Source organism: Piliocolobus tephrosceles, chromosome 15 (assembly GCF_002776525.5).
Source record: "Piliocolobus tephrosceles isolate RC106 chromosome 15, ASM277652v3, whole genome shotgun sequence".
NCBI classification, from domain to species: Eukaryota; Metazoa; Chordata; class Mammalia; order Primates; family Cercopithecidae; genus Piliocolobus; species Piliocolobus tephrosceles.
Window position 1 is genome coordinate 47,003,785 of NC_045448.1, and position 24,973 is coordinate 47,028,757.

A 24,973-nucleotide genomic window follows, 5' to 3' on the forward strand; every position below is an offset into this window, starting at 1 on the left:
ATTTCACATGTCAAGAAAAATCACCTGTCTTTCTCCATGGAGTAAGACACAATCTGATAACGTGCTCCAGAGTAAGAATACAGAAATAACTAACTTTCATGCTCTGTGAAACTGAACCAGAGGGTTCAGTGTTAGAAACTGCCTTTTGTGCCTTGGCAAGTACAGATGTTTTCTGCGTATCATATTAATTCATACAACTTATAAAGAGCTATATAAGGAGATGAGTGGTTTTAGGTTAGGTCACTTTTTAAAAGTTATTTTTTGGGTATAATTTGCTTGTCAGAGAAGTATCTTCAAATAGCTACAAAATTTATAAACACAGAGAAGAGAGTTAAATTCTTGAACTTCTTGTGTCTAGAGTGATGTGGTTTATCTCAAATAGGTAGAGTAGGGTCAGTAAACTTTTTCTGAAAGGGGCTAAATAGAAAATATTTTAGGCTTTGCAGACTACATGTGGTCTCTGTCAAATGTTCTTTGTGCGTGTATGTTTTTTTAATCCCTTTAAAAATGTAAAAAATTTTCTGAGCTGGGATCCTTTCAAAAACAGGCCATGGGCCAGATTTGGCCTTCAGACTTTGGTTTGCCGGCCCTTGCTGTACATCAATAATGTTCAATACAAATGTAACCTGAGTCACATATGTTACTTTTAAATTTTCTAGTAGTCACATGGTGGGTGGTGGTGCTATTTTTTGTTAAGAGTCTTGTAGTGGTATTTGACCTTCAAACTACAAATATGTGAATTAGGTAAAAATAAAAACTAACTTTAAAATAAATGAGAAGAGGCCGGGCGCGGTGGCTCAAGCCTGTAATCCCAGCACTTTGGGAGGCCGAGACGGGCGGATCACGGGGTCAGGAGATCGAGACCATCCTGGCTAACACGGTGAAACCCCGTCTCTACTAAAAATACAAAAACTAGCCGGGAGAGGTGGCGGGCGCCTGTAGTCCAGCTACTTGGGAGGCTGAGGCAAGAGAATGGCGTAAACCCGGAAGGCGGAGCTTGCAGTGAGCTGAGATCTGGCCACTGCACTCCAGTCTGGGTGACAGAGCGAGACTCCGCCTCAAAAAATAAATAAATAAATAAATAAATAAGAAGAAACCAGGATAGAAAGGGGCTAGGATATTGGAAGAGAACATCTACAAAGACAATGGAGTCACCAAGAATATGGCAGGAATTCGGCTGTATTAACAGGCAATGAACTGAAATCTTAATTTAAGAAGAAGAATAAATGATAACAAGGCACATGAAGTTCAAACGGCATAAACCTCATAAAAAGGCGTACGAGAAAGATTTTTGCAAGACAGAGGAGGCCATGTTCTAAAATAGACGTTGCTGAGATTTAACAGTTCTGTCTAATACATTTTATTATAATATATGCCAACTACCATACAAACTTCATTTGTGCCTGACAGTGTACTTTTAATAAAGAATTAAATCATCTGAAAGCACATTTTATGATATCATGGACATTAATTTTCTATATTGTGTTTCCATTAGTCCAAGAGCCCTTTCTGTGAGAAACTAATGGGAAGACCTACAGTTCATTCTAAGAAAGTTTATTCTCTGTTATTCTCTTATTCCTAGTCAACTTCTTGAAAATATAAGCGTTTATGACAAAAATAACTAGTCAAAGTTCAAGATCAGCCAAAGTTTTCTGCTATCATAATGTGACAAAACCAATGAATTTTAAGTTTAGGTTTTTCCATTTCTTCTAATGTTGACTTGTAGTTACTGAACTAGACAGTGTGCCTGTTGGTACTGTAGTCTTAAAAGAATTTATTTGTAAAGTGTCATACACTGCTTTAGGGTTTTTCTTTTTTTTGAGACAGAGTCTCGCTCTGTCGCCCAAGCTGGAGTGCAGTGGCGCGATCTCGGCTCACTGCAAACTCTGCTTCCCAGGTTCATGCCATTCTCCTGCCTCAGCCTCCTGAGTAGCTGGGACTACAGGTGCCCGCCACCACGCCCGGCTAATGTTTTGGATTTTTAGTAGAGACAGGGTTTCACCGTGTTAGCCAGGATGGTCTTGATCTCCTGACCTCGTGATCCACCTGCCTTGGCCTCCCAATGTGCTGGGATCACAGGTGTGAGCCATCATGCCTGGCCTAGATTTTTTTTTAAGGAACAAGAATAAAGATGCCAAATTGTATGTTTTTGGTTTTTGTTTTTGTGATTACTATAGTACCATAGCCTTTCTTTCTATTACTCTATTATAATTTCCAAACTCTTCCAGGATTAAGAATTGGAAAGCTTAAGACACCTTTCCTGGCCGGGCGTGGTGGCTCACGCCTGTAATCCCAGCACTTTGGGAGGCCAAGGCCAGTGGATCACCTGAGGTCAGGAGTTCAAGACCAGCCTGACCAACATGGTGAAATCCCATCTCTACTAAAAATACAAAAATTAGCCAGCCGTGGTGGTGCATGCCTGTAGTCCCAGCTACTTGGGAGGCCGAGGCAGGAGAATCATTTGAATCTGGGAGATGGAGGTTGCAGTGAGCCGAGATCTCACCATTGCACTCCAGCATGGACAACAGAGCAAGACTTCTCAAAAAAAAAAAAAAAAAAAAAGACACCTTTCCTAAATATTACATTCTTTTTCTTTCTTTTCTACTCAAACTGCTTCTTCAAAATCATGGGTAAATTTGATGCATTACAGGGTGGGAGGGAAGATACGGGTTTTTCACAAGTGATGAACCTGTAAACCTTAGAATTGCGAGGGAAGATACGGGTTTTTCACAAGTGATGAACCTGTAAACCTTAGAATTGCAAGGAACTGGTTAAGTGAAATTGGGAAGATTGCTACTAATGAAAGGTTTTTGAACTAATTTTAATGTGTTACAAAATGTGGTCCTGGTTATAACTTTTGAAAAGTTGAATACAAATGTGTTTCAACAATATGGAACATATTTTGCCTTTGTAATATTCAAGTTAAGGAGACAGGTTGAAGCACGGGAAAAAGAAACCAGAGTTTAAGAGCGTTTATTTCCTTTCACCTGAGTTCAGAATATTCTGCCTGAAAGGAAATGGGAAGTAAGGCCTGGCTTGAACAAGGTCAGTGCCTAAAAGGCCTGGTGGCCTTCCTGCTGCCCAACAGAACACACGCCTCATCACTTCAGCACAGCAGTATAGGTGAACTCTTGGCCAGTATCACTGAAATTCCGAACGGAAAGGGACATGGGCACTGCCTTAGCTACCTTCACATGCTACTCTGATTAATTTATTTTTCTCTTTTTCCTGTTTTGTCTTTAGATTTTATAATCAATGGATAAAGTGGGGAAAATGTGGAATAACTTCAAATACAGGTGTCAGAATCTCTTCGGTCATGAGGGAGGAAGCCGTAGTGAAAATGTGGACATGAACTCCAGCAGATGTTTGTCTGTCAGAGAGAAAAACATCAGCATAGGAGACTCAACTCCTCAGCAACAAAGTAGTCCCTTAAGAGAAAATGTTGCCTTACAACTGGGATTAAGCCCTTCAAAGAATTCTTCAAGGAGAAATCAAAATTGTGCCACAGAAATCCCTCAAATTGTTGAAATAAGCATCGAAAAGGATAATGATTCTTGTGTTACCCCAGGAACAAGACTTGCACGAAGAGATTCATACTCTCGACATGCTCCATGGGGTGGGAAGAAAAAACATTCCTGTTCTACAAAGACCCAGAGTTCATTGGATGCTGATAAAAAGTTTGGGAGAACTCGAAGCGGACTTCAAAGGAGGGAGAGGCGCTACGGCGTAAGTTCTGTACACGACATGGACAGTGTTTCCAGCAGAACTGTAGGAAGTCGCTCTCTGAGACAGAGGTTGCAGGATACTGTGGGCTTGTGTTTTCCCATGAGAACTTACAGCAAGCAGTCAAAGCCTCTCTTTTCCAATAAAAGAAAAATCCATCTGTCTGAATTAATGCTTGAGAAATGCCCATTTCCTGCTGGCTCAGATTTAGCCCAAAAATGGCATTTGATTAAACAGCATACAGCTCCTGTGAGCCCACATTCAACATTTTTTGATACATTTGATCCATCTTTGGTTTCTACAGAAGATGAAGAAGATAGGCTTAGAGAGAGAAGGCGGCTTAGTATTGAAGAAGGGGTTGATCCCCCTCCCAATGCACAAATACATACATTTGAAGCTACTGCACAGGTTAATCCATTATATAAACTGGGACCAAAGTTAGCTCCTGGAATGACTGAAATAAGTGGGGACAGTTCTGCAATTCCACAAGCTAATTGTGACTCGGAAGAGGATACAACCACCCTGTGTTTGCAGTCACGGAGGCAGAAGCAGCGTCAGATATCTGGAGACAGCCATACCCATGTTAGCAGACAGGGAGCTTGGAAAGTCCACACACAGATTGATTACATACACTGCCTCGTGCCTGATTTGCTTCAAATTACAGGGAATCCCTGTTACTGGGGAGTGATGGACCGTTATGAAGCAGAAGCCCTTCTCGAAGGGAAACCTGAAGGCACGTTTTTGCTCAGGGACTCTGCGCAAGAGGACTACCTCTTCTCTGTGAGCTTCCGCCGCTACAACAGATCCCTGCATGCCCGAATTGAGCAGTGGAATCACAACTTTAGTTTCGATGCCCATGACCCCTGTGTATTTCACTCCTCCACTGTAACAGGACTTTTAGAACATTATAAAGATCCCAGTTCGTGCATGTTTTTTGAACCATTGCTTACTATATCACTAAATAGGACTTTTCCTTTTAGCCTGCAGTATATCTGTCGCGCGGTAATCTGCAGGTGCACTACGTATGATGGAATTGATGGGCTCCCTCTACCCTCAATGTTACAGGATTTTTTAAAAGAGTATCATTATAAACAAAAAGTTAGAGTTCGCTGGTTAGAACGAGAACCAGTCAAGGCAAAGTAAACTTTCCGGTCCCCAAAGGGTGTTAACTAGGTCCGCTTTCATGTGCATCAGACAGTACACCTATAGCAAGCACACGTAGCAGTGTTAGGCTTTTTCATGCAGTATGTAAGCTTAGTGTTAGTATCTGTCAGATGCGACCTGCTGTTACTTATTCAGATAAACGTGGTGCCTATTGGAACACCAGAGGATAGAGCTACAGGTGTTAAGTAAGACTACAAAAACATTTTGCCGATTTCGCTAACAGTTTGGTTTTTAATGGCTGTAGTATTTGAGTGAGGCAACTCTGGGGCATTTGTTATGAAGAATTCTATTTCTTACTGAAGAACAAATTATTAATATTGGATGAGTATTTCAACAGTGTGACTAATGTTTGAAATTATTTTTTCTAAGAGTTTTTCTATAACCTTCCAAAAATAGTGATGTTTGTAGTTACTATAAATCAAGCTTTGGAAGTCCAAAAAGAATAAAAGACTGCCTTCCTTTTAGAAAAAAATGCAATTTTCTGGCCACAAGGGCATAGTGCAGTTCACTTACGTGTTGATGTAGTTTATAATCAGATGCCTTTTCTCTTCTGCAAAAGGTACTGTTAAGTAAAACAGGTTTTCTAAATAGTCATTCTTAAAGTTTCAGACTTACAAAGCCAGTAGTAGAATTTTATTGAAAGGCCCTAGGTATTAATTTTTTAAATGAGTGCTTTAACTTAAAACGCGTTTGGAATAGCTGCTGCAATGTAGTCTTGCGTGTGATTTTTTTTTTTTTTAAGTTGATGTGCAGTCTAATTGTTGTTTCATAAAAGTTGGATCTGTTCCTATGCCCAGGATTATTTTGTGAACCATGAAGTACATGAGACTAGAAGATGCCCAAACAAGTCAGATAATAGTAACTACAATGGTTGCTGATGTTGAGATATTGTTGAACTGTAATTAATAATTTCGATGGTAGAATTTGTCTCTTTTTTGTAAACTCTCATAGCTGAATTGCTTAAGTATAATTTATAGAATTTCAGTGCAGTTAATTCTTAATGGAAAATCTGAAACCTAAATTGCAGATTTAAAAGGTACTGTACAATCATTATATCTGTAAATAACTTTACTTAGCACCTTTTTGTCACTTAAAATAATATGTACTACTACTTGAGTGAGCTCTTTTGGAAGTTATATCAAGTTCTAGTGTTTGCTTCTTAGTAACTGAACTGAATTTACAGTTCTGTCCTAGACATTTTGCACTACAGTAGCCGAATCCATTCTTGTGTCTTTTTGTTAATGTGCTCTGTACCACTGGTGAGTGCTCCATAGTTTCCTTACCTGCTGCTACAGAATGTTATTTTACATCCCTATGGCTATTGCCAAGGCTACAAAAAAGAAGAGCTGTATTTGTATGCAACACTAACCCTTTGACTGCTAATGTATGTTTCTGCTTGCTGTGCCTTGTTATGGCTGCTTTTTTTGTGCTAATAAAGTATGTTTGGTGTTCTCCTTGTATATCTGCTGTTTTATACATTTGCAACAATTTCTCTTGTAAATGGAATGGTTTGGGGTTTTTAAATAAGCATTAACTAACAACCTTTTCATAGTTAATGCAGAGTTACTGTACAGTCTAATATTGACTTATCAAAATAAGCTAACTCTAAATTTAATGCGCTACATCTTATCAGTCAAAATTATATGTACTGTGGAGCAGTATAGTTACTGCAAATTACTGTACAGTTTAGGTTATAACAGAAAACTGACAGAGAAGTAATAAATCTATTGATTTCTCTGCTTATAAGTGAAAGATTGAAGCTATCCAATGACATATTATAGTAAATGAGTATCTGTAACCTCCCACTGCATCAGAAGCAGGTTAAATGAAGTCTTGTGAATTTGTAATACATCAGTACCATTTATTGGTTTGGGGACCATCTTGATTAAAAATAAATACCCAAAATGTAGAACTTTAACCAAAGACTTGTCCATTTTAAAGCAAAATGGGGATTGAAGGGACTTAGAATTTCTGTTGTTTCTAATTAAAGTCCCTGAAGATCATATACCAAAGTGTTTGAGAACTTCATCCAAACCTACTTTAAAGCATTATGTGCAATTGTTATGACATAATTATACCGCATAATTGTTGGGTCTGTTTTCTTGAGCTTATAATGTACCTGGAAAATAAACCTCTTGAGAAACAAAAAGTTCATACTGATTATTTTAAAAGGACTATATATGTGAGCAAGATTGTGTTTTAGAGAGGAAACTTGAAACTCCAAGAAAGCACTTGATGTTTTTATATGCTTGTAGCAAATTGATGTTCTAACTGTAGTTTTATAGAAAGTATTAATGCTTTTATGTATTTCAAAACTTTCATATGTTAAATGGAAATTGTTTTAAATGTGTTTGAGTTTATGTAAGCATGTATACACTGTGCTAAAAGTCACTTATGTTTCAGTTTGTGTATAATATTAATATGCAATTTTTGGTTTAAATTTTTTTCTTAAAACATTAGTGGCTTACATTTTCAAAAAGAAAAATCACCAGCATGAACTTGCACCTAAGTCTATATTCACTGTGTCCTTTTCTGAATCCCATTGTAGCCTGTCAACTAAATTTGAGTGTGTTATGGTCTTTTTAAAGTGCATTTAAATACAAACCAGGAATTTCTTTAGAAGTTGAGATACATCCTTATAGTTGAAATAATTAACCCAAGAAAAGGTTGCTTTGATTTGTACCCATTCTTATTCATTCTCTTCATTCCCTTCCACACACACACGCACACACACACACCCCTCTCCCTTCGCCTATATGTGTAAGTGTGTATGTATGCACATATATACATTTATGTTGTTAATATTACTTTAGATGGCATTGCCACCTGATACAAAAACATTTAGAGATCTTATCCTATAGATACTACCTGAAGAGTATTCTTGTACTATTCAGATTTTATTATCTGCACTAAAAGTTTAGTCTTGCTACTTTAGCCTTGTTTATAATACAATCACCTTACAAAGAGAAAGTGTTCATCTGTATTTTCTTTTCTGGTTAAACACAGTACAAAATATTTGAAGCAAAACAGCTTGGATTAAATAGTTACTAAGAGTTATCATTAAATTTATGTTTCTTAGACAAAACTTGAGCCCAAATAATCATTATAATCATTCTCCACACACCAATCTGTTTTTAGCTCTCATGTTTACATAAGATTTGTAATGGCTGGAACCATAAGAACTGATACTTGAATTTTAAGCTTCATTTGACAAAATCCAAAGCTTAAGAATTTTTTAATTTCATTTTGATCTAGTTGCTATTTATGTTTATTTCAAATCTTTCTTTTCTCTCTGGCATTAAGCACTAATTTGGTAAGTTTTATTGAGACTGGTCTTAGATCTCTTATTTTTATAGCAAATACTGCTTTTTAGTCAAGCCAAAGAGCCTGTGATTGAATCAGGACCCTTTTTTTTTTTTGGTGACAAGAGCCTCACTCTTGTCACCCAGGCTGGAGTGCAGTGGCCCGATCTTGGCTTACTGCAACCTCTGCCTTCTAGGTTCAAGTGATTCTCCTGCCTCAGCATCCTGAGCAGCTGGGATTACAGGTGCCCACCACCATGGCTGGCTAATTTTTGTATTTTTAGTAGTGACGGGGTTTCATCATGTTGACTAGACTGGTCTTGAACTCCTGACCTCAGGGGATCTGCCCACCTCAGCCTCCCAAAGTGCTGGGATTACAGGCGTGAGCCACCGCGCCTGGCCATAGGACACTCATAAGAAGGATACAGAACCAGGTCCGTCTTTGAGAGTGTTAACATAAAGCAAAGAGCACTGCTTTGTTTGCTTACCTGTACCCCAGCACATACAGTTTTACTTAGATGAAATTAGATAGAAATGTATACCAAGGGCTGACTTGAGGGTAAGAAAGTTCCAAAGAGGGCAATGCTGCTTGGCCCATGTGCATAAAAGCTACATATATTTCAGGCTCTGGTTTTGTTTTATAGTTTTGCAACAGCTGATCCAGAACATAGACTTTTAAAGTAGTATATTCTAAAGAGGTTTGGGGTGGAAATTTTGTGGGAGGTAGCTGGTTATTTGTTGGGGACGGGAGGAGAGGTTGCTATTGCAAAGTGTAGATGAGTTGGAGCAACTGTTTTGTTTTCATGCCCTGGACGCTTGATTGAACATTAAGACTCTCTTCAGCCATGCAGTCAACAAATATTTATTGAAGACCCGTGTGCCACTCACTATTTTAAGTATTGGGTGTACATTGGGGTACAAGACAAAGCTTTACTGCCTTCTGGAGTTTATTGAATTATAGTAGATAAGACAGCAATGAAATGGTAATTTCCGAAGCTATGAGTAAAATGAGGCAGAATATGGTGGTGGAGGGACTGGGGCACAATTTTATAGGTTCGTAAGCTTGAATGATAAGAAAATTAGACCAAGATCAAAGAACAAACGTTTGAGATGAAGAGAACAATAAAACTAGTCCCCAAAGCACAAATGGAATTATTTGCTGAGAAATAAAGAATGCCGGTAAGGTAAGTCCATTGAGTGGAGGAGAATAGTAGGTGATGAAGTTCTAGAGATTGGCAAGGGCCTGACCATTTAGGGCGATATGCCTACAGTGAGGGATTTAGGATGTTGTTTTGAGTGTAATGGGAAGCCACTGGAGAGTTTTAAGCAAAGGGGATGCGTGGTGTGTTGTAAATTTCACTGGTCAGTGGAGAAAAGACTAGTGGAATAAGGTAAGGAAGACTTTTATAGTCATCTAGGTGAGAGATGGTGGGACCTTGGACTGGGGTGATAGTCACGGGGAGAAGTCAGAATTGGGGTATGTTTTAGTGGTAGAGCTGATAAGACTTGGTGATGGATTAGATGTGAACAAGAAGAAAAAGATCAAAAGATGACTCCACTTTTTGGTGTGAGAGGGGTGGTGCTGCCATTAACTGCGATTTAAGAAAACCAATGGAGGAGCAAATTGGAGGGTATAAATCAAACTCTGCCTTGAACATAATTGAGTTTTGAGATTCCTATTAATAATTCTACCAGAGACATTGTGTAGTAGGCAGTTGGACATTCGAGTGTAGAGTTTAGGGGAGAAAATTAAAATGTGGAATCACTAGGCCAGGCATGGTGGCTGACACCTGTAACCCCAGCACTTTTGGGAGGCCAAGGCAGAAGAATCACTTGAGCCGCAGATTTTGAGACCAGCCTGGGCAATGTAGCAAGACCCTATCTCTACAAAATAAAAATTAGCTGGATGGGTTGCCATGCGCCTGTAGTCTCAGCTACTTGAGAGGCTGAGGCAGGAGGATCACTTGAGACAGAGCCAGCTCCTGTCTCTAAAAAAATATTAAAAATGAAATGGGGAATCACTATATTGATAGTATTTGAAGCCACAGAACGGGATGCAACAGCTAGGTATTTTGCATGAGATTAAGAATTTCTTTGGAGGAAATAATTATGACAACATTTAGTTTGCCAATTCAAGATTCTGTATCTTAGATGTTTTTAAAAGCCGTCTGCTTTCAATAGAGGACTTGTCTTCCAAAAAGTTTTAAGATACTGGGATCAAACCTTGCGCTGAATCTTAAAACTTTATCCACGTCAAATTTGGTTGTCATGCTTTCCATGTCAGATTTGCTTGTGTATCTTTTTTAGTGTGAGTTTTTATATGATAAATCCAAGTTCGTTATGGAATATTTAGGAAGTACTAAAGATTATAAAAGAACCTACCAAAAAAATTCATACTGTTAACTGAACATTTAGACTCTGACCGTTCATTCCACAAATATTAATTGAAGACCCATGTGCCAGTCACAATTTTAGGTAACGGGTATATATTGAGGTACATTACTACGACCAACCCTACCCCTACCCCTTCCAACTCCCATTTTGAAATTTTCCAGAGGTAACTGCTGTTAATATTTGGTACATTCCGTTTCTTTTTTTTTTTTTTTCATGGATTTTTAACAGTTTAAAAAAATCACATAAAAGATAAAGTTGTACATCTTGAGTCAGTTACTGAAGAGTTTTTTTGAAATAGGATTTCAGTAGAAGATTAAGACCCTTACTTTACTAAGTTTATAAACTGGTGGGGATGTAGGCAAATATATAAATGTATGGTTATGAGAATATATGGAAATAAAGTAATTAGGTAAAAACTGGTTTCATTGGTGATAAGGAAAAACAGAAAAGTGACCCAAGTGGAGTAGGGATGATTGGAAAGGTACTGGGTTTCTTTTATCACAAGAATGCGAATTTCATTTAGCAGAAGATGATGGAGAGGGCAGGTGCAGAAGTAAGAGTGGCAGGTAGCAAGAGAAGAAGGGCAGGATTGAGGTGGAGGAATCAGGTGCTTATAGCATATGCTGGACTGAACAGTCTCAAATTATCTAGGCTCTGCAGCAAGGAAGAATTAGAAATTATGGCAGCAGCTGTAAGACAGCCTGTAACCAAGAGGGATTGGAGTTAGGAAGTCCCGTGAAATTTGCCTAGATCAGGTCACTAGCACTGGAATCAAACAGGAGCACATGCAGAAGAAAAATCGACATAATTTTCAGTAAGGAAAAGCAAGCAGTGTGCGTGCCTAGGAGACTTCTAGTTAAATAAGTCATAGTTTCTCCAAATTTAAGCAAATCATAAGCCAACAGTAAAGTAAATCATAAGCTTACAGTAAAGTGAGACATGCATATTGGATATTATGGATATCCAATTATGGATAACATTTTAAAAGACATTTTAATGCAAAAAGTAAATATTCGATCAAATCGGAAAACATCACTACTATGCTTACATTAGAGAAAATAGGATAACTTTTCTATGGATAACATTTTAAAAGGCATATTTTAATGCAAAAAATATAAGATGTGATTAAGGAAAACTATCACTGCTAACTCTGCTTAAGTAGAGAAAATAGGAACATGAAAAAAGTTAAAGCAACATCAAAAAAACTTTTACTTGACAAAAATGCTAAGAAAAGGTGGCACAATCTTAAATCTTAAGAGGGAGTTACTGAATTTAATCCCCAAAACACTATTATAATTGATGTAGTTTTTCTCATTTCTCAATTTATACTAAGTATGAAAACTGCTTTGAATTTTTAAAATTTATTTTTATTTTTATTTTTTTGGAGACAGAGTCTCCCTCTGTCACCCACCCTGGAGCACAGTGGCATAATCTCGGCTCACTGCAACCTCTGCCTCCCAGGTTCAAGCAGTTCTCGTGCCTCAGCCACCAGGTAGTCCTGCACCACCATGCCCGGCTAATTTTTTGCATTTTAGTAGAGACAGGGTTTCACCATGTTGGCCAGGCTGGTCTCAAACTCCTGAGCTCAGGCAATCCACCCACCTCGGCCTCCCAAAGTGCTAGGATTACAGGTGTGAGCCACTGCACCCGGCCTGTTTTGAATTTTTGTTGCTTAGTAGTAGTATATTTAGAAATATATAGCATTACTGCCTGACATTTCTTTTTCTGGGTATTTTTACTGAATATTCCTTCCCAGCTAGCAACCCAAGATTTTAGGGTTGTTTTCGTCTTTTACCTAATGTAAATCTATCATTACACTGAATGGTTTAATTTCTTCTTACCTGTCTTTAATATACAAATAATCATGCCCTTAATCCTACCTAATATTTTATTTCCTTTAATTTACAAAGGGTGAATTATTTTAAATTTATTGTGCTTTTCTTAACCCTTTAAGTCATTTTTTAAAATTGAACTTGAATACTTAATTTTTTGTTTGTTTGTTTTGTTTTGTTTTTTGAGACGGAGTCTCGCTCTGTCACCCAGGCTGGAGTGCAGTGGTGCTATCTCGGCTCACTGCAAGCTCTGCCTCCCGGGTTCACACCATTCTCCTGCCTCAGCCTCCCGAGTAACTGGGACTACAGGCACCCGCCACCACGCCCGGCTAATGTTTTGTATTTTCAGTAGAGACTGGGTTTCACCGTGTTAGCCAGGATGGTCTCGATCTCCTGACCTCATGATCTGCCCACCTTGGCCTCCCAGTGTGCTGGGATTACAGGCGTGAGCCACCGCGCCAGGCGCACTTGAATACTTTAAAGCTTTGCACCTAATTTAAAAAGTATTTTTAAGTACCCTTGGGTGTAATTGCAACAGCATTACATTTTAATGGCACTAAAGGAATAGAGAAATATTTGGGTATAGTAATTCCAACACTGAATGATATAAATTTACAAATTGTGTCTTTAAAATATTGTATTAACTTTTAGCAATTTCTTTCCCAATGATGAGAACAGAACTGAAAGGCTAAAATTAATTTCTAGGATTTGGCTATGCTAAGTTTCTCAATCCTTCAAACAGATAATTTGAGAGGCCGTATAGTTTATTGGTGACATAAGCAAAATAAATATAAGGGCCTACATTTGGTCTATAAACAATTCTGTCAGAGGCTGGGCAATGTACTTAAAATAATCCTGGGGGAAAGCTGCCACAGTAGTTTCCCGATCACCAGACGAGCCACATATAACTTGATGCAGCAGGCAGATTATTGTGTAATATAGAAGATTTAACTGAGCTGCCTGGGTCTCATCCTATACTTTTTTTTTATTTTTATGTTTATTTTTTATTTTTATTTTTTATTTTTTGAGATAGAGTCTCGCTCCGTCGCCTAGTCTGGAGTGCAGTGGTGTGATCTTGGCTCACTTGCAACCTCTGCCTCCCAGGTTCAAGAGATTCTTCCACCTCAGCCTCCCTAGTAATTGGGATTACAGGCACGCACCACCATGCCCGGCTAATTTTCATATTTTTAATAGAAATGGGGTTTCACTATGTTGGCCAGGCTGGTCTCAAACTCCTGACCTCAGGTGATCCGCCCACCTTGGCCTCCCAAAGTGCTAGGATTACAGGTGTGAGCCACTGTGCCAGCCTTTATATTGTCTTGGATACCTGGCTTAGAGGGATTAGATAACTTGTCCAATGCCAGAGAGAGAATGTTAGAGCTAGATTTCAAACACTGGTCTGAGGCCAGAGCCTAAGCGCTGATCGATGATACTTTGCTCTTTGGATTCTAATTTTGTCAACCAAATTAACATTTCTTTCAATGCTTTGTTCTCTTTTGTTGTATTTCAAAACAATCGGCTATACATAACTGATAAAAATGGATTCTAAACCATTGGCAAAAGAGTTGAAAGAACTGGCCACTAGAATCTCCTTCATTCATCTTCTCCAGTTTATTTGGGGAGTGCCCCTGCCGATTTCTCCAACTTTAATCTGGTACAACTATCCCCCTTACTCACCACTCTCCTGACACACTGGCCACCTTTCAAAGCTCCCTTATTCCAGTATCTTTCCCACCTCTGGGCATTTGCACACGCTACCCCTCCTGAAACTGTCCTCTTCCCACTGTTCCTTGTAGCAAGGTAGATTCCTTTCATTCTTTACACCTGAGCTTAAGTGCCTCATCCTCAGAGAGACCTGCTCATGCTATTTAAAGGAGATTGCCCCCCCATTCTCTTATCTCTGCCCTGCCTCTGTTTTCTTTATCGTCTGTATTACAAAAAACTTGCGCATATGTTATTTATTTGGGCTTTTGGGTTTTGACTGTCCCTCTTGAGAAATTGAGGACAGAGACCATATCTATCATTTGCTGTTTTATCCTCAGTGCCTAGTATAGTGCTTAATACAGAGCAGGTATTTATTAGGTTGGTGCCACATTGCAGTTTTCGCCATTACTTCTAATGTCAAAAACCACAATTTTGCACCAACCCAATATTTGTTAAATGAACGAATAATTAATTCATTTGTATTTATTTCTCCTGTCTACCCACAAAAAAGTCATGAAACCCTTATTGCCTGTCCTTCTAAAATCTAGATTGCTTCACATATTTCCACAATCTTCCACTTATTTTATGAAAAATAAGATTAATCTGACATGAATTATTCTTGGTGAACTCATGCTGGTTCTTGGAGATTACACTTTTTCCCCTAAATACTCACAGGCCCTACCTTTAATCATCCATCCCAGAATGCTGTCCAGGATCATGTCAAGTTCATCAGTCTGCACGTTGTGGAACCACCTGACTCCCCTTGTTTAAAGATAAGAATCGCCTCTCTCTGGTCTTCTAGCCTGCCTTTCATTTGCCTCAGCACCTCTGATGACAACCAGCAGAGACTTTATTTGGAGACTCTTAGTTCTCTAGAAGAAATTAATCCAGGCCAGGACATTGTAACATTTATAGTAACTATGTTTTTTTTTTCTAGAATCCCCTCACCGATTCAGACCATTGATTCCTTCTTGCCAGCTTTTCTGCCTTTTTCCAGAAAAAGTGGAAGTGTAATAGGAATTAGATAGCTGAGCCTTAAATCATTTATCAACATTATATCATTTACCATTTCCTTGATAGTCTGTCTCAGACATAACTAAAACCGTGTGTGTGTGTGTGTGTGTGTGTGTGTGTGTGTAATCAAAATACTTTCCAAAGGTTATAAGATCAGATATCTTTATAAGTGCATTTTAAAATGTGCCACAGCTGTCTAGCAAAAACAGGTAATTCTAAAATAGTTCCTCTTGAAAAGCCTGCATTTTAAGATAAAATACACTTTGTAGCTGCTATAAGTACAACTAGATATTTAAAAGAATGCAGAGTGGTATTTTTCACTAAAGTTAGAAAATTGAAAATTTGCCACATCTGAAACTTTAGAAAGTGTTTAGGAGTAGGCCGGGCACAGTGCCTCACGCCTGTAATCCCAGCACTTTGGGAGGCCAAGGCAGGTGGATCACCTGAGGTCAGGAGTTCAAGACCAGCTTGGCCAACATGGTAAAACCCTGTCTCTACTAAAAATACAAAAATTAGCTGGACATGGTGGTGGGCGCCCGTAATCCCAGCTACTCGGAGGTCTGAGGCAGGAGAATTGCTTGAACCTGGGAGGCAGAGGCTGCTGTCAGCCGAGATTGCGCCACTGCACTCCAGCCTGGATGACAGAGCGAGACCCTGTCAAGAAAAGAATGAATGAAAGAAAGAGAGAGAGAGGGAGGGAGGGAGGGAGGGAAGGAAGGAAGGAAGGAAGGAAGGAAGGAAGGAAGGAAGGAAGGAAGGAAGGAAGGAGAAAAGAAAGTGTTTAGGAGGAGATTTCATGTGAAAAAAAAAATCTGGATTGTGTTCTCTACCTGAATATCCAGAATACAGGGCCCGATGAGTGATAAAATTAAATGGACAAATCTGTTTTTCCTTCTTCACCTGTTTCCTCAATCTTGTTTTCACACTCAAATATTTTTCTCCTTTATACATGAAGAGATTTTTTATTTATACATATTCTTTTTCAAATTTCTTTGGGTAATTTTTTTGTGACTTCCAACACAAAGGGGTGTGTGTATTATAAATACAAAAATAAAAAGTGATTGCTTTTATACTAGCACCTTAAAACCATTTAGAACTTCAATAAAACCATGAGAAAGTGCTGCTTTGGAAATGGAGAAATACTCGAAAGTGTGGTGTGATGTTTTCAAGTGGATTGTGATTACAGTCTCAATTTGCTGATCTTGACCTCTAGTGGACAGGTGCAGGCTTACTCTGTTCAACCTTAATAAATGAGGCTCAAGGGAACCCTACGTTCACATCTGAATGGATGAAATGTAGGTAGGGGTACTGTGTCCTCTCTTGCAGTATGGGCACAAAACTGTCTTTAGAAAAGAGACAAGTAGATAACTAACATGTTGGTCTTCCTGTGATGAATGGAGAAGCCTGTGGATAATACAGAACAAATGAATGCTGGAAAACACTAAAGCTCATCTAATTAGAGGTAACTGTATCTGTGAAACTACAGGTCCTAAGTTATATGATACTGAAAGTCGTTTATTTTTTAATGAAAAACAATGCCCTTGAATAAACGTTGGATGAAGTTTTATGAGATCTTTGGGAGTCGAGATGTGTGGTTTGGCAAATTGTGCCAACTCAAGGTTTGGGGGCTGTCACCCCATCATCTTGGTCAGATCACAGTTTCCAATGACCTTTGTTTCTTCCTGTCATGAAGAAAACAACACCTGTCTACACCAGTGAATTCTATTTGGAAATCATCTCAGATAAGAAATGACAGATAAAGTACCAGTGATTAGTTTTCAGAACTGTGGCATTTGGGAAGAATGGACATTTTGTAACATATGTATATGAATTAATATAAGACAGAGCAGATTTACTTAAAATAATTTTTGAGCTGAGAAGCTGTTCTTTCAGTAACATTTTTCTTCTGAAGAGCTCAGATTTCTTCCGTAGCTGTGGAACTGCTGTCAGACTGCCTGGCTTGTGCTCAGCCCAGCTACTTATTAACTGGTGGGTTTCTTAACTCTTCCCAGGCGTGGATTCTTCATCACCTACCTCATCGTGGTGTGGAAATGTAAACTGAATAATCTTTGAGAGATATGTAGCCCAGGGCCCGGCACAGCATATGTGCTTGGTAAATGTTGTTATCATTTTCTTTGTGCTTACATCCATCTATGCATGCTAGTCCATTTGTGGAAATGCAGTCCTGGAATCCAGGGGTCCTGATCAAAATTGCAGTCTTTCTTTTTTCTGCCTAAGGCTTGGCTAAAATGTAAATTCAGCTGGTAATTCTCCTATATACTGTTGGTTTACTGTGGAGTTTTATTGAAGGACAGAGGCAAAATGTTGAAACATCATCTCCAAATCTTCGTAGAAAAAAAAAATCTATAAAACATCTTGCTCAGAAAATTACTAGGAAGCAGACAGTATAAAAGCAAACCATAATTCTATTCAAATTTTCATTTTAATACTCATAAATGTTTTAGTTTTCCATCAAGTGAAAGAATTTATCTTTGGAATCAATAGAAATATAGTCATTATAAATTTAGTTTATGCTTTCACATCCTGGTAGAAATGTAGCAATACACATAAAAGTGAAAGTTTCATTAATTTTTTTCTCCAAATGCACCATCCTATTTTGTAACCTTGGCTATGAGTATAGGACCAGGAAGCATACACACACACACACACACACACACACACGACATGACCTGGGACATGGCTACAGTAGCCATAAGAGCTCTTTTACCATCTTCTCCCACTAATGCTAATCATCACAAGTGTGTCATCTGTGGAAATCTACATTGTCTTCAGCTGCTGCCTAAGACTTTGAAAACCACTGTGCTTCCTTTTATGACAGAAATTTCTGGGAAGATTCCCAAGTGTCCCTTTTCATCTATTTCTGCTGATCCCTCCTTCCTTTTACACACTTGCTCATTGTTCCTGGAAGCTCCTTGAAGGCAGGGACCTTACCATCCTGGCCCTTGCTGCATCCTGAGATCTCGCCCAGCGCAGTGCTTGGCTTATGATAGGCCCTCAGTAAATATTTGTTGAAAAATGAATTAATTTTCAAAAATATTTAATTATCTACTGTATAAATATTTTTAAAGCATAAAACATGGTCTTTTGCCCTAAAACTAAATCGCTTCAATTCAGAAGAATTGAAAGAATAATATTGTCTGCTAGTTTTACCTTGCCTTATGTCGAAAAGTTTAATTAAAAGTAATGCTTTGGCCGAGTGTGGTAGCTCACGCCTATAATCCCAGCACTTCGGGAGGCCAAGGTGGTCAAATCACTTGAGGTCAGGAGTTCAAGACCAGCCTGGCCAACATAGCAAAACCCTGTCTCTACAAAAAATACAAAAATTAGCCAGGCATTGTGGTGCGCACCTGTAGTCCCAGCTACTTGGGAGGCTGAGGTGGGAGAATTGCTTGAACCTGGGAGGTGGAAGTTGCAGTGAGCCAAGACTGCACTCCAGCCTGGGTGACAAAGTGACACTCTGACTCAAAAACAACAAAAGGCCGGGTGGGGTGACTCACGCCTGTAATCCTAGCACTTCGGGAGGCCTAGGTGGGCGGATTACCTGAGGTCAGGAGTTCAAGACCAGCCTGGTGAAACCCCACCTCTACTAAAAATGCAAAAAGTAGCCAGGCATAGTGGTGTGCACCTGTAATCCCAGCCACTTGGGAGGCTGAGGCAGGACAATCCCTTGAACCCAGGAGGCAAAGGTTGCAGAGAGCTGAGATCGCTCCCCTGCACTCCAGCCTGGGTGACAGACTGAGACTCCATCTCAAAACAACAACAACAAAAAAGAAAACCAATGTCATGTGAGTTACATAATCAAATCAGAAAAATTTTGAGGAAAGAAGTAAATGATCTTAATCTCTTTATCTCTGATTCTCTGGCTCTTTGGGTGGCTAGTTCTTTTTGGTTTAAAAACTTTATGTAGTCTTTGATTCTGTGGTAATTTTATTCTGCTATCAAATGAAAGGATAAAATCTAATGGCCCAAAATATACTTAATTTGCATTTTTTGGTTAAATATATTAAGTGGCTAAAAACATATCATCCATCTGGAATTTCTGAACCTCACATCTCTGGAAAAGGATATCTCATGCTCACCACCTCTATGTCCAATAAATGACTCCTCCAAGAAAGAACTTGCCCCAGCCCTTGAAAGCTCTGCTCTAGTCCCCACCAGTTGTAACAAGAAACACATTAAGGTGTGGTAGGTATGTGGTCTTTGGCCTGTGCCTTTTTTTCTCTTGTCTCTTACTGAAATTAGGTGGACTCACTTCTTTCCTCTAACTGATACACACCTCAAGTTACTTGAGCCCACTTCTCAACATACCTTAGGTTCCCATCAGTTTACAGCAGTGCTTCTCAAACTCGTTGGTTTCAAGACCCCATTACATGCCATAAAATTATTGATGATCCCAAAACGCTTTTATTTGTGGATTTACCTACCAATATTTACCATATTAAAAATTAAAACACAAATTAGAAATATATATTTGGTTATAAATAACAATAAGCCCAACATATATTAACATAAATAACATGTTTTTGGAAATAACTATTTTGTAAAACAAATGAGAAAAACAGCATTGTTTTAATCTTTGCACATCTCTTTAATATCTGGCTTAGGCTGGGCACAGTGCCCCATTCCCATAATCCCAGCACTTTGGGGAGCTGAAATGGGAGGATCACTTGAGCCCAGAAGTTGGAGACCAGCCTGGGCAACATGGCAAGATCCAGTCTCTACAAAAAATTAAAAAATTAGCTGGGCATGGTGGCATGAGGCTGTAATCCCAGCTGCTACTTGGGAGGCTAAAGTGGGAGAATCACTTGAGCCTGGGAGGTTGAGGCTGCAGTGAGCCATGACTGCACCACTGCACTCCAGCCTGGGCAACAGAGACCCTGTCTCTCTCACACACACGCACGCGTATACACACACACACACATCTGGCTCAATAGAAGACAGCTGGATATTCTTATCTGCCTCTGCATTCAATTTGTTCCAATACATTACTTTGGTTAAAGAATATGAAGAAAATCTGGCTTCACATAGATAGGTAGTTGGAAAATGAGAGGCGTATTTTGATAGCCTTTTCAAATAATTGTGTGATATTAGAGCAAAACTTGACAAATCATAGTTTCTTAAAGGCTGGTTGCAAAGTAGAATCTGAAACCCGATCAGTGAACTGTGAAAATGTATTACATTAAAATGCACTGGTCTATCTTGTTCTCGGAGTGGATTTTGTAGCATCAGGCATTGCATTGGTCATTTGGAAAATACTGGTTCAGTGAGTCACACAATTCTTCCAAATTTTTAGTCATTTTAGTATACAATATTTTTTAAGTCCTATTTAATAATAGCACCACTGATCTCATCCTTAAGTACTGGAAAACTCATAATATTGGATACAAATTTCCCCCAAATTCCAATTTTTGGTTGAAAACTCAAATTTTATCATTAGCAACAAATACTGTCAGTTGTTTTTCTTGACATGGAGTGGCTGGAGTGCAGTAGCACCATCAGCTCAGTCTCCTGAGTAGCTGGGACTACAGGTGTGTGCCACCAAGCCCGGTTAATTTTTTAAATTTTTTGTAGAGACAGAGTCTCGCCATGTTGCCCACGTTGGTCTCAAACTCCTGGCCTCAAGCAGTCCTCCAGCCTTGGCCTCCCAAAGTGCTGGGTTTACAGGCATGAGCCACCATGCCTGGCCCCAGGATATTCTTGAGTGAAGCTGACTTTCTTTTGCCTTTGCCAGGCCATAGTAGTAAACAGTCAGTTAACTCCTAGTACACCGATTTCATTGATGCTAAGGCATGACTTTTGCTGATAATTGCTTTTGCACCGTCCATGCACATTTCAACACAGTTGTATCAGAATAAACCATAAGATTCCAACAGTTATTCAACACTTTGGCTATTTCAGCACATGTGTGTTTGTTGCCAAGCATTTATGTAATAAAATATCTTCAATCCATTAATTGGGGCCAATGAGAACAAAAATAAGAAAAATAACAAATACAGTTATATCTGTAGATGTGTCCATTTTTAAAGCACAAGTGCAATTCTGCAGATGGTATATTAGTCTTCATGTTTATAGTGAAATCCGAAATTTGACGAGTTACTGTGTTTTGGGGAAGTGGCACTGGTTTCTTTTACTAACTTGTCCTTCAGTAGGCATTGAGCAATGTCAACTGTGCAAGGCTTTGTCATTCAGCTAGTATATGTACTTTTCCAGCCAATGCAATATGATAACTCACCCTGTAGGATGCTTTGGTGTCTTTTTTCATTTCTAGTTTGAAAACCTGAAGAAATATTTAGCTTTTAAAAAGCTCATATTTTGTACATTAAAAATATTTATTTTCCTTTATACTCTTATCAGTCTCAAAATGACAATTTGAAATTGTTTTGTTGCATAAGACACAATAAGGGGAATTATTAGTAACCATAAAAGGAGGGGAAGATATCTTTCATTGTGTTTTCATTTCTTCCTCCAGTTTTTTTTGAAGTTGATCCACCCTTCCATGAGTCAGGGAACTCTGATATTTCACTCTGATATTTCATCTGACGTGTAGATGCTACATGTGGTAATTGAGAAAGCAAGCCAACGATCTATCCTTAATGATAAGAAAAATATTCTATAAATAACTTTTCTTTTTATTTTAGAATATTGAACTCTAAAGCAATAACAGTTTTAGATGATTTTTTTTAAATTTATGAAGTTTTTAAAAAAATTAAAATGTTGCAAAACACAGTATATTATTTGTTGTTGAGTTTTCAAATAGATGCAAGGGAAAATCGGGATTTTGAAACAACAATACATTGGACAATAATGAGGTTACAGAAATTATAGCAGGTATAATGAAAGATAGATACTGCAGTCAAAGTATTAAGAACAAACTGAGTTAATCTCCGAAAATGCACATATATATATTCTAAATCTACCACCTTAGAAAATTCTAAAGAATACAAGAATACGAAAAGCACTTGTTGCCAGACAGAACAAAGCATCCTAGGTCATGTAGCCTCTGGAAGCTCTACCATATTCTTAAGAAAGGATGAAAGCAAGAAAAACAAATGATGTTGACCTCACAGTCCTCCTGAAAAGATCTTAGCGCCCCCTGGAGTCTCCAGACTACATCTGATGAATCACTGGTCTAGGGAGCCATCAGTTTTAAATGAGTTTCGATTATCTTAAATATGCTTATTACACTTTCTTTATTTGATGCACCTTGTAGAACCTAAAATTAGATTTCAGGAGCTGCTGGTGCTTTGAATGAAGTAAGAGACATCAGAGGTTAACAGTTCAAGAGCCATGAATTCTCATTTTGATCCATTAACTCCTTCTACCTTTGCATCATGAGTCTGGAAGCCCTGATTCAGTCCCTGTTAAAAAGCTGGAAATGGGCCGAGCGCGGTGGCTCACACCTGTAATTCCAGCACTTTGGGAGGCCGAGGCGGGCAGATTACCTGAGGTCAGGGGTTCGAGACCAGCCTCACCAACATGGTGAAACCCCATCTCTACTAAAAATTAAGAAAAAAAAAAAAATTAGCTGGGTGTGATGGCACACGCCTGTAATCCCAGCTACTCTGGAGCCTGAGGCAGGAGAATTGCTTGAGCCTGGGAGACGGAGGTTGCAGTGAGCTGAGATTGTACCACTGCACTCTAGCCTGGCCAACAGAGCAAGACTCTGTCTCAAAAAAAAAAAAAAAAAAGAAAAGAAAAAAAAGAAAAAAGCTGGAAATAGCTGTTTTGCTGTTGATAAATGAATGGATTTAAATTCCCACATGTTGCTTCTCCAGATCATTTCATGATCACTCAAGCGGAAACTGCAGCAAGTAGAAGTGTTGCATATGGTTGGAATTTAATCACTTTACATTTTGAGCATTCCTTCTAAAAGCAATTTCTTTTGATTTAATGTAAAAATTCATGAGTACGTATCAGGCACCCATACTATCCATGTACTAGAGGGAATACAAAAGATGCATATCCTACTCCTCAATTATTAATTTTTGCGGCTGGGTGCAGTGGTTATGCCTGTAATCTCAGCACTTTGGGAGGCCAAGGTGGGCAGATCACCTGAGGTCAGGAGTTTGAGACCAGCCTGACCAACATGATGAAACTCTGTCTCTACTAATAGTACAATAATTAGCTGGGTGTGGTGACACACACCTGTAATCCCAGCTACTGGGGAGGCTGAGGCAGGAGAATCTTATGAACCCAGGAGGCAGAGGTTGCAGTGAGCTGAGATTGCACCACTGCACTCCAGACTGGGATTTAAGAAAATGTGTAAATATTGCCTCAAATGTAATCAAATGCTTGAAAGTAGCTTATAAATAATGAGAATAGGGCACACAAAGAGATTTTCATTCTTCACAGAAGTGAGACTTAAAAAGGCCTTGAAGGATAAATAGAAATAGATAGAAGCAGAGTAGAAGGGTCATTCCAAGAGAATATTAGTTTGGATGAGGGTACAGAGGCAGGAAGATGGAGCTTAGCTTGAGGGAATGGAGGTCACTGGTGCTGTGAATATTTGCAGACAGCCATATCCAGAGCTGAGAGGTGCAGGAGCAGACTGAAATAGTTATTTTTTTCTTCACTCTCCTACCCTATTTGCCTTTGGTTTAGCAAGGAGGATCGAAAGTAAACCAAGAGAAATGGTGGGGGGCAGCAGAGGGAGGTGGGAGGGAAACTCCAGGATGTTATGGTTAGCCAAAATAAGCTGTTGAAATAAAATGACCAAGAGTTAATGCCATTTTAGGTGTGGGGATGCACAGCCTAGATCCCCTTCCTCTAAAGGACTTGCTGTCCATCCACTGAAAGCTTGGTCAACAGCCAACCTGCAGCTATCAGCTCTTTCGGGGCCTGCCTTGTTGCAAAGGGCCACCTCCCTGCAAAGAGCTGCCTTGCTCAAAGAGCCACCTTGCACTAGGTCATGCTCTTCTGGTGGCAGCTTGCATCCTGTCACGGAGAGGCAGGGGTGTGAAAAGGGTGTGAAAGCACAGCCATCTCATATGTTGTGCAGGACAATATCCACTCCAGAGTTCCTGCTAGACTGGCCAAGATCTTGTTGCAGCTCAACTTCTTTCCCATTCTACTCACGCCCTCTTTCCTTCACAGGTGTTAAGCCCTAATAAAATTTTGCACTTGAAATTCTGCCTCATTATCTGTTTCTGGAGAATCCAACCTGTAACATTTTCCCAGCCAGGGCTGAATACACACGCACACACACACTTGCTCTCTCTCTATATATATATTTATGTTTATGTATATGTATATATGTATGTATATTTTTAATTAATTTCCTCCATTTAATAGTATACTGTCTATCAATTATTAGCAAATTATGTTTTCAAAGCATGATTGCTTTGACATTAGTAATGTTAGTCAGAAATATGAGTAACTTTTGGTAAGAATGAGAAGCACTCAACTTGTAACTGCAAAAAGACATTATCTGAAAGGTTGAAGGCCAGTTTCTAAAAGTACCTGGTGTCTTGGCTTCAGGGCTCACAGCAATCCTGTGGAGAAAGTATGAGTATCCCATTTCAACAAAGGAGGTGAGGCTTAGAGGGAAAGGAAGTTGCTCAAGATTTGCTCTGGAACAGAGCCAGGATTCCCACTCAGATCTTCCAACTCTGAATCCTGCAGGCCTTCACCTGTCGAGCACTGAGCACCTGCCTGCCGGCTCCAGAGCTCCTCTGGGGCCCTGGTCAGTGTGGTGTTGTTTATGTCCAGCACACATTCCCTTGGTCTACTGGAGGACAGTTTCTGTACATGCAGATAACTTCCTTCCCCAAGGACCTGTGCCTCTCTCTCTGAGGGCTTTCTCCGACACCATCTGCACGT

General features: G+C 39.2%; 1 protein-coding gene across 4 annotated transcripts in view; it reads left to right on the top strand.

Annotated features, from left to right (window-relative positions):
- Positions 1-24,973, top strand: part of SOCS5 (suppressor of cytokine signaling 5) — a 99,885-nt gene that overhangs the window by 57,447 nt on the left and 17,465 nt on the right. For 3 of the 4 annotated variants that reach the window (XM_023223857.1, XM_023223856.1, XM_023223858.1), the window contains exon 2: positions 3,244-7,391. The exons of the other annotated variant lie outside the window; for it this stretch is intronic. In XM_023223857.1, the coding sequence (XP_023079625.1) occupies positions 3,256-4,866 (1,611 nt within the window). In that variant the 5' untranslated portion in view covers positions 3,244-3,255 and the 3' untranslated portion in view covers positions 4,867-7,391. Of the gene's footprint in view, positions 1-3,243; positions 7,392-24,973 lie in introns of those variants that run through there. 4 annotated transcript variants of the gene reach the window in all.